Source organism: Sus scrofa, chromosome 9, assembly GCF_000003025.6.
Source record: "Sus scrofa isolate TJ Tabasco breed Duroc chromosome 9, Sscrofa11.1, whole genome shotgun sequence".
NCBI lineage: Eukaryota > Metazoa > Chordata > Mammalia > Artiodactyla > Suidae > Sus > Sus scrofa.
In genome coordinates, this window is record NC_010451.4 from 131,335,038 (window position 1) to 131,349,179 (window position 14,142).

A 14,142-nucleotide genomic window follows, 5' to 3' on the forward strand; every position below is an offset into this window, starting at 1 on the left:
TTTGTTCCCCAGGCTGCCAGTACACCCCTGAATCCTTTAAGTTTTCAGTGTGAATTTATAAAGCTCAGGATTGACCTTCTGCAAGCCTTCTCTCAACTTATCTGTACTTGTAATAGCCTCAAGACAAGCCCTCCACCTGCAATTGCCACAACAATTGCCATGACCTTAGGGAATGACCTTCAGCGGTGTGGTCGAATCTCCAATCAGGCATGTCTTAACTTTATTTTCAGTGCAGTTTTTATTTACACTGCAGAGGTTTTTGAGGTTAGTTGTGAGATGAAATTTAAAAGTCAGTGGTTTGACTCAGAGACAGCATCAAATGCTTGTAAACTCATCTGTCTTGCCAAAAATAGGCTGATGTCTTATTAGAACGACAAAGTGATTGGTGATGTCTGGCTGGATGTTACATATTTATATAGAAAAGGAACAGACATTTCAAGTAAACTCTTATTTATTATAATAATTATAACTGTGTTGTTTTAGTGGAAATTTGAAGCTAAGTATGCAAGGCTTTTTGTTTCTGTACACCGTAAGTAAATTATTATAAACTTGTGCACATTGTAGTTTCATTTGCTGTCTTCGTTAATTTTCTTTAACCAGGGTTCTAAACATGAATGAATTGAAAATGGGAAAGAGCCGAAATATTTTTTGTATTTTTATTGTTTGAGGCTTTTTTTCTTATGTTTTGGGTTGTGTGGGTTTTATACAGTAATGATAGCATGTTCGCTTATCATAATTGATATTTTTCCTCCTTTGTAGATGAAATTGTCCATGGAAGAATTCCGAAGCCTTGCTTCCCGATATGGGGATCTGTATCAGGCATCTTTTGATGCTGACTCGGCAACTTTGAGGAATGTCGAACTGTATCCTAAGCTTGCCCTGATTATTTCTGGTTCTTTGGAAGTGCTCTTTTAAATGTAAATACTTCAGATATGCTTAACTAAAATATACATATATGAGATAAGCTACACATTTACTATATAAATAGTAATGTCTCGTAAAATCTAGTATGAGCCGTATAACTTCTTTTACTTCAGGCAGACTTTCCAAAAAGTGCTGACTCAGTTGTGGTCTTTTCCCACCTCTGGGAAGAACATCCCAAACTCAGGTCCACCCAGTGCGGAGTACTCGGTGCTCACCTGAGCCACAGTGGACAACGCAAAACAGTTTTCCGCCAGAGAACCATTTTGTTTTGCCGCACCTTTTCTTTTCTTCAGAGCTAACCACCCCAGTTCCCGTCACTTTTATCAGTGATCTCGTCGCTTGTTTTCAGCCATCGCTCTCGGTATTTTCTTATTGCTGCCTCAGATCGTTTTTGAAAGGAGGGAAGAGACCATTGCCTTTAAGTTGCAGGACTTCGCAGTCAGTAGTTTGGGGCATTTTGGTTTACTGATCAAAAGCCTAATGAATGCTGTGGTTTCATGTGTATATGCGCACACCCTAAAAAATGCAAAATTTGCATGTAGTTTCAGGAGGGGTCACCGATCCCTCAAGCGCCAGCCTAGGAACCTCCAGGGTAACCACGCTACAGACCGTCATTGGGGTTGTTATTTTTAACAGCGAAACTGGTGTCTCTAAGATGGATGAAAAGCTTCTGCGATTAAATCTCAGGACCTGTTGCTTGGTTCCTCTTTCCCAGATTTTGTTCTCTGAATTACCCTTCATGGAACAAAATTTGAGAATCACTGCTATAAACAACATACATCCCTTCAAAGGAGAAAAACAGAGCCACAGACTGTTTGAGTGAGTAATGTATGGTTACCTTCACTAAGCATACAGTTCTCATCTTGCCTTATTTATTAAATATTCAGGTAATGTAACGTATCTAGGGCAGTTCTCTGTCATCTTGTATAATATTTAACCTTAACATAATCCAGGCAGCAGCAGAGCTGTTTACTGATTTCTCACGCTATAGAAGCCCTGATTTTGGACCCAGAATCAGCAAGGTATTTCAATAGTTCATATTTCAGAACACTTTCAAATACATTATCTTATGTAATTATCACAACATTGTTTTGGAAAATGTATTATAGAAGAAGAAACAAACAGGAAGAACTTTTCCAGCATTTGCTGAAGGTCACACAGCTCATGACAAAACCTAGATTTTCTGTCCCCATCATTTGATTGCCTCCTGCCTCCCCTTTTCAGAATAACTAAGAAGAAATTCTTTGAACGTGAACATTTTCTTCTTTTATTTTATAACTAAACCTCGGTATGAAAAGTTGAGTTAATAATTTAATTAGGCTTGAACTTGAAATTTTTATTCTTCGGTTTCCCAAACAACAGTATATTCCTCTTTTTGCTTTTTAAAATTATTCTCCATTCCCTAATTAACTAATTAATTATTCAAAATATTTTTATTGAAGAATAGTCCATTATTTTTTCCCATTGTAGTAGTCTCTTTTGGAATATGCATTTTCAGCCATATGATTTCCAGTCTAATAAGGCCTATGGTTCCAAGATCAGCTTCCTCAAAGAGAATATAACCAACAAAGCATTTTCAGTTTCTCTGTCCTTGTTTGTTTTTTCTTTAAAACCAGGGAATAATTACCAGGAAGCTGAAAGCTGAATAATTCCCAGAGCTCCTACAGGGCTGATAAATGTTTGAATTCCAACAAGCCAAACGGTATAGAGACCTTATTGAACACTTAAAGCACTTAGAAGAAACACCAGAAGGGACATACCGCCTTAGTAATTGGGCTAAACTAGCCCTAAAGGGAAGACTACCCTGGGCCTGTCCTAATGACCACTTTTATACATACGTATGGAATAACTATTGTGAACGTATACAGCTGTACATAAAAGTAGCTGATAATAGTTAAGCATGTGTCAACAGTTTGGATGTTTTTTCATTTTTACATTGGTACTTTTTTTGTTTGTTTGTCTTTTTGTCTTTTCTAGGGCTGCACCCACGGCATATGGAAGTACCCAGCTAGGGGTCTAATTGGAGCTGTAGCCGCCAGCCTACACCACAGCCACAGCAACATGGGATCTGAACCGTGTCTGAGACCCACACCACAGCTCACAGCAACGCCAAATCCTTATCCCACTGAGCGAGGCCAGGAATCAAACCCACAACCTCATGGTTCCTAGTTGGATTCGTTAAGCACTGAGCCACGATGGGAACTCTGGTACTTTTTCTTTTGGTTGATTAACATTGTGTATGCAGAGTGTTTGCATGGAAAAACAAATAGATTAACCTGGAATAGTTTTGCTTCCAAAATACACAAGATTTTATAGTTTTATAGGTAATCTTGAAAGAATCGGGATTATGCACAAGTATCTTCACTGTCTAACAAAGTCTTAACATTTTTTAAAGACAACAGAATTCAGGAACTCAACAGTATGAAAGTATATGATTTCACTAGACATGAGAAGCAGCAGGAAGTTGTGACAAATAACTAACACAAAATTTAGGCAATACGAGAAAAGACTCACAAGTGACAAATGATGGAATTAACTGACCTGGACTTAAGTATTTTTTAAAAATTAAAGGAAGAAGATAATGAGGAAAAAAGTTAAAGGAAAAGGCAGAAAAACTGAACAGAGTCAAAATTGCCTGTGGAGCATGTGCTAATGTACATGTAACTGGAAATCCCAAAAGGAGAAAAACAAGAGAGAAAAAATAAGTGCCTGAAAATTTTTCTTGTTTAACTAAAAATATAAACTCACAAATCCAAGAAGCTTAATAAATCCAAAGTAGAATAAACATAGAGAAAATCACAAGGGCACACATTATAATCAAGTTGCTGCAAACCAGTGACAAAGAGAAAAATGTAAGGCAGCCAGAGAAAGGAGATTATGTAGAAGAGAAAAAAGATAAGAATTTTTACTAATTCTCATCAGAAATAGTGCAAGCTAGAAGAGAGGTGAAACATTTTTAAAGTCCTAATAGGAAAAAAAGTTAACCTAGTACTCTATGATCAGTAAAAACGCTCTTCTGTAATTAAATAAAAAACATTTTCAGACAAAATCTGAGAATATTTGTCACCGTCAGACCCATACCACAAGAAATTTTAAAGAAAGTTATTCAGGCTGAAAAAAAAAATTTGAGACATAAATTCAGATCTACAAAATACAGTGAAGAACACTAGAAACGGTGAATATATGAATAAATATAAAAGACTTTCCTCATTTTTACTTTTTTGAAAAAAATCGCCCATTTGGAGCAAAAATAACAATGCATTTGGGGAGTTTATAGCATGTAGAAGTAAAACGTGTGAAATAAGACAAATGACTGGGATGAATGTTGGAAATAATGCAGTAATAAGATTCTTACATTTTACCTGAAGTAATATATTTTTGAAGAATAATGATATTTATGAATACTGAGGTTAATAAACTCTAGAGCAACCACTAAATTCATAAACCAGTAGAGGAGATAAAATGGAGTACTTAAATAAAAAAAACAAAAACAAACCTCAGTTAATCCAAAAGAAGGCAGGAAGAGAGAAAAAAAGAACTAGTGAACAGGTGGAAGAAGTAGAAAAATCAAAACGGTTGATTTATACCCAGTCATATCAATTATTAATATATAAGTATAGATGGTCTTACTCTAAGTAAAGAAATTATCAGACAGGGTGAAAAAGCAAAGCCCAGCTCTGCTTAGCACAAGTAACCCATTTTAAATATAAAGACACAAGTAAATTCAAAGTAAACAAGAGGATGGAGAAAGGAACTCTTAAAGCTCGAAGTGTCATACAAAATGGACTTCAAGACAAAGACTTGATAGAGAGCTACGTTTCATTGTGATAAGGGGGTCAGTTCATGGAGGAGACGTAATTCTAAACATTTATGTACCTAGTGACGGATCTTCCGAACAGATGAAGCAAAACTGACAGAATTGAGAAGTAAGTTCACAATTATGGTTGGAGTTTTCAGCACTCACCTCTGAATAATCGGTAGAACAACTTGCAGAAGATTTCTTAGGGTGTAGAAGACGTAATGCTCCCAGCCCACCTGACCTGATTGACGTGTGTACATTGCCGCCAGCAGTGTACACATCCTTTCCAAGTGCATTTGGAAATTTTACCGGGGTAAACCACATGCTGGACTCGAAAACAAGTCTTAATAAATGTCAGAGCATTGAAACGATACAGAATGTGTTATCCGGCACAGTTAAATTAGAAGATGGTCTGTGGAAAACCCGCGAATTTAGAAATCACACAAGACTCCTTAACAATCCAGTTGGTCCAGGCATCACAAGGGAAATCAGAAAATAGGTTAAGGTGAATGAAAATGAGAATCCCACATGTCAAAACCTGTGGGATGCAGTGATGTTGTCACCAATAAATGTGGTAACTTAGGTGAACAGGAAAAAAAATTCAAATATTCTTCATGAACATAGATTTAAAAATCTGTAACAAAACATGTACAAATCGAATCCAGCAATATTCAAAAGGGTAACGTATTAAGATGAGGGTTTAGGTTTGACAATTAAAAAATGAATCAGTGTGATTGACCATTTTCGAAATAAAGGAGAAGAGCTAAAGGGGGTGGGGGAGGGGGTTTACTAAAGATTTCAAGGGAGTTCCTGCTGTGGCACAGGAGGGTAAGGATCTGGGGCCTAGGTTGCAGCTGCAGCTTGGATTACATCCCTGGCCTTGGAACTTCAGCATGCCACAAGTGTGCCCAGGGAGGGAAAAAAGAAAAAATATGCAAATCAAGATAACCTAATTTTTAAGAATATTTGGACAGTTGCAGTTGTAACAACAAAAAAAATTTGGAACGAGCCAAGTGTCTCTCAACAGGAAATTAATAAAATGTAGTATATCCTTGCAGTGGAATAATACTCAGCAATAAAGACAAATGTTCCATTGAAATATGCACAGCACACTAATGACGCAAGAATATTGTGCTGTAAAGGAAACCAGACACAGAACAGTACACATGGTGTAGCTGTTTGCATCCGGTATTAGAAAACATCTCATTTACAGAGATAGAAAGCAGATCTCTGGGTGCCAGGGGCCAGAAGCAGGGACTGACGACGAAAGGGTCTTTTAAGTGGGTGCCTTTTTGTGACTTTGTAACTTATATCCCAATAAAGTTTACTTTGAAATATATAAAGTAATATTTTTGTGGAAGATGGAGTGTATTCTCTTTTCTTGGCCACACGCATGTTCCCCGTGGGTAGGAATCAAACCCGTACCACAGCAGCAGCTCAAGCTGCTGCGGTGACAACGCCAGATCCTTAACCCGCTGTGCCGCAGGAGAACCCGGGAACGATGTAGTCTTGTTTTTATACCCCTTTATTAGCAGGTTACTTTATAAAAAGGCGTTATAGTCTTAAAGCTTTATAGGTTTCCTTCAAGTCCATCATGTAAATGAGGCTCGGTTCTTTCCCAGTGCAACTAAGGTACAGTGCAGAGCAGGGAAGGAAGCTTTGGAAACAGGCAGATACACTTGTAGGTACAGTTGGGAGGGAGTGCGTCCCCATCACGCCCTTCAGCCTTATGACTGTATACCTGTTACTTCATCTCACTGACCGCTGATGCATAACCTTGGGTAACGAATGTTGCCCGTCTCAGAGTGATCGTGACGAATAAACAAAAACCTATGTAAAGTACCCAGCTGAAGTGCTTTCTGCAGAGTAGGCATTAAAAGGATGTTAAGGGAATAAGAACAGACTTACTCCCAATGCGGTTAAAGTTACTTAGCTTGCATTTTCAAATGGCCCTCTTGAAGTTTAGTGAGAATGCAGGAGTCTTTTCTCATTTGGGAGTATTTTTTGAGCTATGTCTGCATTTGAGGCGGTAGAGGAAAAAGAAAGAAATGCAGGTAAAACTTTTCCCAGCGTGCTCTGTACGCCAGGTCTCTGCTGAACGTTCCTGTGCGTCACCTCCTTGCTGTAGCTTCGTGTCATTTCCCGGCTGCGAGTGTCCCCGTGCTTTCCTGCTTTCCACTCCTCACATCTTAGCCATCCTGCCTGCATAGCCATTTGTCCCGACTGGTCTCCTCTGTGACTCTCCTCAGCTCCCCCTTGATTGATCGCTCGTGTATCTGTATTGGTCATTTGACACCCGTCTGCCAGCCTTGCTGATAGTTACCTTTTCAAATGTCGTATGTCTCTTTCGCCTCATGACAGGGACATGGTTTAATGAAACATTTTTATAGTAGCTAACAAAGTGATTAAGACTTGTATCATTCGAAGTCAAGTCAGGTCTGGGTTTGAATTCCAGCTTGTCACTTACTGGTTATGTGACTGAAGGCAAATTACTTGGCATCTGCAGGCCTCCGTTTTCTCATCTGTGAAGTGGACATAACCATGCGTCCATTATTTTAATGATTAAATAAGAGTGTGTGGAAAGCACCTAACATTTAGACATTAAATTAGTTGTTCTTTTGGTTGATTAATTGACACTCATTTTAACTTCAGTTTCCAGGAATATGGATCTACAGGAGCAGCCCATGCTGATAGTGAATATGAGAGAAGAATGATGTCTGTATATAATCATGTCTTGGAGGAGGTGGAATCACTCAATAGGAAATATACCCCTGTTTCTTATATGGCAAGTTGCATTTGTTTTATTGAGTCTTTATTATGTGAAAGTGAGTCTTTAATCTGTCTCTGGCACTTACTCTGTGTGACTTCTCCACATTAACCTCTCTGTTTCCTCTGTGCCTATTTTGTAACAAGGGTAAGACAGTGCCTACCTCATAGTATTGTTGTGAGGATGCAATAAAATAATCCACCACAGCACATCTGTGGCTGCTACACACATTAACATGTCAAGTCTGCTCCACCAGAACGCAGGTAAAACCTTTTTTTTTTTTTCTTTTTTAACTGAAGTTGCAATTATTCTCAGCCTTGGCCACACATTAGAATCACCTTGGGAGCTTGTTAAAAAAATACATCAATATCCAGGCACCACCCCAGACCAGTGAGCTCTCAATCTCTGCGAGGCCCAGACGTTGGTATTTTTAAAACTCCCAGGTGATACTGTCGTGCCACCAGGGTTAAAAACCACTGGCCAATGGAAACAGAAAGAACTGGGCCAATTGTCCCACTGCCATTAAATCGGTTCCTGCTGGGTGGTGGCCTTGCCTTCTTTCAGTGCTTGTCCCCTTAGCCTCCCAAATCCCGGCCGCCTGCCTTGAGCTCCTGCTCTTTGTTCAACCTTCTCCCCTGACGTCTCCTTCTCAGGACAGACTGACACTCCTGCCCAGGCCTTCTCATCCCTCCTGGGCCATTCTTCAGTGTCTTACTCAGCTCAGGTTCCTAGAGTAAAATAGACTTAGTGGCTTAAACAACAGGCCTTTATTTTCCACTGCTGGAGGCTGGGAAATCCAGGATCAGGGTGCCAACCAGTTTGTTTCCTCCTGAGAGCTCTCTTGCCAGCTTGCAAGCTGCCGCTTTCTCACTGTGCCCTCACATGTTGGAGAGGGAGCGGACGCTGGTCTCTCTTTCTCTTCTTATAAGGGCACTAATCCCATCACAGGGGCCCCACCGTCAGGTTCTCATCTAAACCTAATGACCTCCCAAAGGCCCACGTCCACATACCAACACATTGGGCGTTAGGGCCTCACCGTGAGAGTGTGGGGACGACAGCACATTCAGCCCATGGCTCGGTCTTCGAGCGTCACACCTTGGGGAGTTCCTCTGGCCCTGACCCTACGGGGGTTGCTGGCTTTCCCTGTAGCTGTCTGTCTGCTGGCGCCCACGCTTCTCACTCTGAACTCCCACCGTTTATCAAGTGTTTTAGAAGAAACTGACAGATGGGTCAGTGAAGGAGTTAGGTGAGGCTTTACAGGTGGATGCTTTCCTGTACACACCGCTTTCCACATAAGATTGTCGGTACATGTTTGCTGAATGGAAATGACCCAGGTGGCTGTTTGATACCGAGCTGGGTTGCTGGGGGAGACTGTCGAGACGACCTCTGTAGAGGGTAGACGCATCTGGGCGAGACATCGATTAAATTATTCGTGTTTCCTCTAAGCTCCACTCCAAGAAACTACATAGATGCCAAACACAAACTTGAGTTTGATGGAGTTGAATCCACCGAATGGAATGGAAAGAATGGGAATTTTCTGCTCCATAGGTACACAGTGTAGAGAAAGAGTCTTGGGTTCAAATCCTCCCTCTGCCACTTAGCAGGTCTGTGATTTTAGGCAAATTACTAACGTCCTTTCCTATAACATGGAAAAAATTCCTACCTCATAGGGTTTCTGTGACATTTAAGTGGAATAATGCCTAATGCCTAGCACAGTGCCTGGCCTGGCATATAAGGAGTTGTTAATAAATGTTGATTCCCTTTCCAAATTGTATTTTATAGATTTGATGCTTTCTGAACTTGAAATTCAGTTTAACAAGCATTTGAATCCTAGGAAGAGAAAAATGATAAAGAGGGTCTTCCCTCCAGTTGTCCACAGTCTGATAAGAAAGAAAGATGTGGAAACAACCAGTGCCGTATACGTGCAGTGATTGAGCTGTAGCGCGGAGGAGAAAGTATTTCGTGTCAAAGGGCAGGGCAAACAGGCCAAAGCTGCCAGTCAGAAGAGGTATTTGCATGGGCGTTTTCCAGGCTGACAAGGGGTATAGAGAATTTCAGGCAGAGAACAACACGTTTGATTGCAGAGGCTTGAAATAGTGTGATGTCTTCTGGAACCGTGTGTTGTTGCTGCAGCAGTGCGATGTACTGGCCAAGGACCAGAGAGACAGGACTAGGTGAGGTGGGCAGAGGCCAGAAGGCTGTGAACACGGTCTTAAGGAGGGTGGACTTTATCCTGGGGACACTCTAGGAATTTTCAAAGGGTGTGCGAGAGAAGTGGTAAGCCGAGATTGTACGTGGTCCTTATGCAGAAGCAGAACAGGTAATAACTCAGACAGCAGGAAGTTAGAATAGAGAAGAGTGATTACAAGGCTTTCCCAGTAATCCAAGGTAAGGGCCAAATTAATAAAATGGCCGTGAGAATGAGAAGAGCAGATACATAAGAAAGATTATTTATGTGTAATATTTTCGAGGCTTTGTTTTGTTTTTGTTTTTTTTTCTTTAAATTAGATGTGAGAGGTAGGACACTTGATCTCTGGGTTTCCAGCTTAGGTGACCAGGTGCACAAGTGGTTGATCCTTTACCGAAGCAGAGAATACACAGGGACAGTGGAAGAAGGTTCGTTTTTAAATGGGTAGTTAGATAGTAGGTCTGGCATCAGAAGGAGGCAGACTGGGATGCATCTAAGGTCACCACGAGCGTGGAGGGGTCTTGGAGTCCTGGGAAGGGGTGGAAATTGCCTGTGGAGAACAAAGGCCCTGGAAAGGCAGAAGGACTAAGGAGAGTGTCAACACTGAAGGAACAAAAAAAGAAGAGACTCTTAGAAAAGACGATGGAGGAGGGAGGAATCAGAGAAAGCGAGGCTGGGACCGTTAAGTGGAATTTCATGGACGAAGAGTGTTGTCAGGTGCCACAGAAATGTCAGAAAAGACAAAGGCTGAAAAGTATGGAGTTTGGCAATGAAGAGTATTGGTGATGCTCTCGGCTTCCTGTGGTTTACCAACACGTGGTTTCGCATCCCCAGACTGGTACTTTGGTAGTAGTCTGTGGGGAGGTGTGCCCAGGGGGCAGTGGCCTCAGAGGCAGTCCTGCTTTCCTGGTGGAGAATTGCGCAATTCACATCTATTCTTTTAAGAGAGAAAATGGTGCTTTTTTGCCTGGGAACAGCCTGAAGTCACTTGGGGTCTTTGAAAGATGTTTCTGTCCTTAACCTTGTGGCATTAAAGGTTCCACCATAGGTGGGATGTCCTTGCGAATGCATCTCAGATTCCTTGTTGCAGGACAATGAATAGCGCTGTTTTAGCAGTTAAGCCTGGGTAGACCTGGTGTCTCTAAGACCCAGGGTTGTGGTTACCTCAAGCAATAGACCTGCATTTGTTTTTTTGTTTGTTTTGTTTTGTTTTGTCTTTTTGCCTTTTCTAGGGCCGATCCTGTGGCATATGGAGGTTCCCAGGCTGGAGTCCAATTGGAGCTGTAGCCACCGGCCTACACCATGGCCACAGCAACGCAAGATCCAAGCCGCGTCTGCAACCTACACCACAGCTCACAGCAACGCCGGATCCTTAACCCACGGAGCGAGGCCAGGGATCAAACCCTCAACCTCATGGTTCCTAGTTGAATTCGTTAGCCACTGAGCCACAACGGGAACTCCTAGACCTGCATTTGTACCGTGAGTCTTTTGGGCACAAAATGTTCAATAACCTGAAACCCATGAGGAGTGGATTCTTTTAGCAGTAGTACCCAACTTTTTTTTTTTTTTTTTTTTGCTTTTTAGGGTACATGGAGGTTCCCAAGCTAATGGTTGAATCGGAGCTACAGCTGCCAGCCTATGCCTTAACCCACTGAGTGAGGCCAGGAATCAAACCCGCAACCTCATGGTTCCTAGTTGGCTTCGTTTCTGCTGCGCCACGACAGGAACTCCCTCATTGTAGTAATTCTTTTCCTCTGCAATTACACTGTGATTTTAAAAACTCAGTGTAATTTGTGAAATAGATTTTAGAAATAAGGTATTTTATTTCAATTTCAGCCATTTATAGAGTTGGACTTTATAGTCATCCTTAATCTGAATTCCAGTAAGTTTCCCTCATTGCACCCTGTAGCAATGGGATGAAGCGTGAGGCAGATCAACGCCAAGCTTCCATGTGGGATATGGTGTCAAGCCTCAGGTGTCAATACTCTTTTTTTTATATTTTTTCCTTTTTCGGTCACCCCAAGGCAAATGGAGTTCCTGGGCCAGGGATCAGATCTGAGCTACATTTGCGACCTAAGCTGCAGCTGCAGCAATGCTGGATCCTCAACCCATTGTGCTGGGCTGGGGCTTGAACCTGTGTCCCCGTGCTCCCAAGATGCTGCTGAGCCTGTTGCAGCACAGTGGGAACTCTAGATGTCAGTATTCTGCTGTGGCTTCTTAACCAGATACATGCTCTTTATCATGCTTTACCACCTGATAGTTACTTTATATTTTAGTATCTATAATAACCATGCATGTCTAGTAGCTCGAAGCACTATAGAAACGGAGACTTTCTGCATCGCCTAGCCTTGAGGAATGTGGGTTTTCTCTCTTTTCATTTTTTTATTGAATATACTTCAAAGTAAAGTAAAAAAATCTCTGATTGTACCTGCGTGATTTGACAGATGTGCAAAGTCCCTGGGCGTTCATGTCTGTTAACCTGATTGCTATGCACTTTTGTAATAATCATGAGCATTCGTAGTTTTTATACTTCTTGAAAGTAACTATTTGTTGATGAAATCTGGAAATTTATTTTCATTTAATTTCTTTTCTCGCCCCCAGCATACAGCATGCCTCTGCAATGCCATCATTTCTCTGTTGAAGGTTCCTCTTTCATTTCAGAGGTATTTTTTCCAGAAACTTCAGTCTACCAGCATCAAGGTAATACAGGAAGAACTCAGGTCTAATACAGTTTAACGCCTTCTTAAAACAGGGAGCATGGTTGTGCTTCCAGGATCTTACCTTTGGTTTTGATAAAACTTACAGTCTTTAGTTGAAAGCCTTTCCTCTCTTCATCACGTGGTTTGGTGAAGGGAACGGGATTTGGGAGTTAAACCCTGTCCCCACCTTTCTTACCTGACAGTGCCAAATGCGGAGTGGCAGGCATGTGGGTCCCTGGAGCTGTGTCCCTGTCTTTAAGAGCAAGTTGAGTGGTATTCCTCATAGGAATCCACAGTGATCTGGAGCTGAGCCCATTTCTGCTCAGCCTGTTCAGACCCAACCAAGGATGAATCAGGTCCAATAAGACCACCATCCCTACCTCCAAAACACTTTATCTTTAAATAACAAGCTTTGAGGAGCTGATCAATGAGTACGGTTAGAAGGAGTTCCCGTCGTGGCGCAGTGGTTAACAAATCCAACTAGGAACTGTGAGGTGGCGGGTTCGGTCCCTGGCCTTGCTCAGTGGGTTAAGGATCCGGCATTGCCATGAGCTCTGGTGTAGGTCGCAGACGCGGCTCGGATCCCGCGTTGCTGTGGCTCTGGCTTAGGCCAGCGGCTGCAACTCCGATTGGACCCCTAGCCTGGGAACCTCCATGTGCTGCGGGAGCAGCCCTAGAAAAGGCAAAAAGACAAAAAAATAAAAATTAAAAATAAATTTAAAAAATTGGGAAAACAGTCCCTTTGCTGTTCTCTAATCCTCCATTCCCCTTGAACATAACTGGGGTAAGGGGGGGGATAGTGGTATTTAAAAGGAGGAATTAGGTCCCTAGCCTCACTCAGTGGGTTAAGGATCTGGCATAGCTGTGGCTGTGGTATAGGCCAGCAGCTGCAACTCTGATTCAGCCCCGAGCCTGGGAACTTCATATGCCATGGGTATGAAAAGGGGGACAAAATTTAAAAATAAATAAACAGAGGAATTAGGCACAAGGAACCTTTGACTTTAAGGTATATCTATTTGGTTGTCCTAGCACAGGCAAGTTATCCAGGTGTGCGTGTGTGCAAGTGACGTTTTAACCTATAATCAGTGTTTGGCACAGGCATGTTTGTTGGAATGAAGCTTGCTTCTGGTTCTTAGCATTTGTCTTAATGTTGGCATTCCAGCTAGCTTTGTCACCGTCCCCCCGGAACCCTGCAGAGCCTATCGCTGTCCAGAGTAACCAGCAGCTGGCGCTAAAGGTAGAGGGAGTGGTCCAGCACGGATCTAAGCCAGGACTCTTCCGCAGAATTCAGTCCGTCTGTCTGAATGTTTCTTCCACACTGCAGAGTAAATCCGGACAAGACTACAAGGTAAGTTAGAACAGAGGCCAAATTGTGGCGTGGATGTTTTCAACTCATGGATGGACGTTTTCCAGGGTTTTTCATGGTCATGAGCAGATTGTAGTGATGCCTCCCAAGGGATCATGTAGACGTGAGTTTGAAAGCATACTGGGGGGAGTTTCCATCACGGCGCAGCGTAAAGGAATCTTCCTCCTATCCGTGAGGATGCGGATTCAATCCCTGGCCTCACTCAGTGGGTTAAGAATCCAGCGTTGCCGTGAGCTGTGGTGTAGGTCACAGACACGCCTCGGATCCGGTGTTGCTATGACTGTGATGTAGGCCAGCAGCTATAGCTCCAGTTCGAACCCTAGCCTGGGAACTTCCATATGCCACAGGTGCAGCCCCCAAAAAAAAAGCATACCGGGGTTTGAGGGGGTTGGTAAGCAA

At 42.2% G+C, this 14,142-nt stretch overlaps 1 protein-coding gene across 3 annotated transcripts in view; it reads left to right on the forward strand.

Annotated features, from left to right (window-relative positions):
* The window catches only part of INTS7 (integrator complex subunit 7), an 88,961-nt gene that overhangs the window by 59,508 nt on the left and 15,311 nt on the right, over window positions 1–14,142 (forward strand). For all 3 annotated transcript variants that reach the window (XR_002336047.1, XM_021063859.1, XM_021063860.1), the window contains exons 14-19: window positions 13–207; window positions 760–863; window positions 1,878–1,946; window positions 7,376–7,508; window positions 12,280–12,378; window positions 13,540–13,725. Coding sequence is in view for 2 of the 3 variants with exons in the window: in XM_021063859.1 (XP_020919518.1) it covers window positions 13–207; window positions 760–863; window positions 1,878–1,946; window positions 7,376–7,508; window positions 12,280–12,378; window positions 13,540–13,725 (786 nt within the window). In the remaining variant the exon portion in view is untranslated. The remainder of the gene's footprint in view (window positions 1–12; window positions 208–759; window positions 864–1,877; window positions 1,947–7,375; window positions 7,509–12,279; window positions 12,379–13,539; window positions 13,726–14,142) is intronic.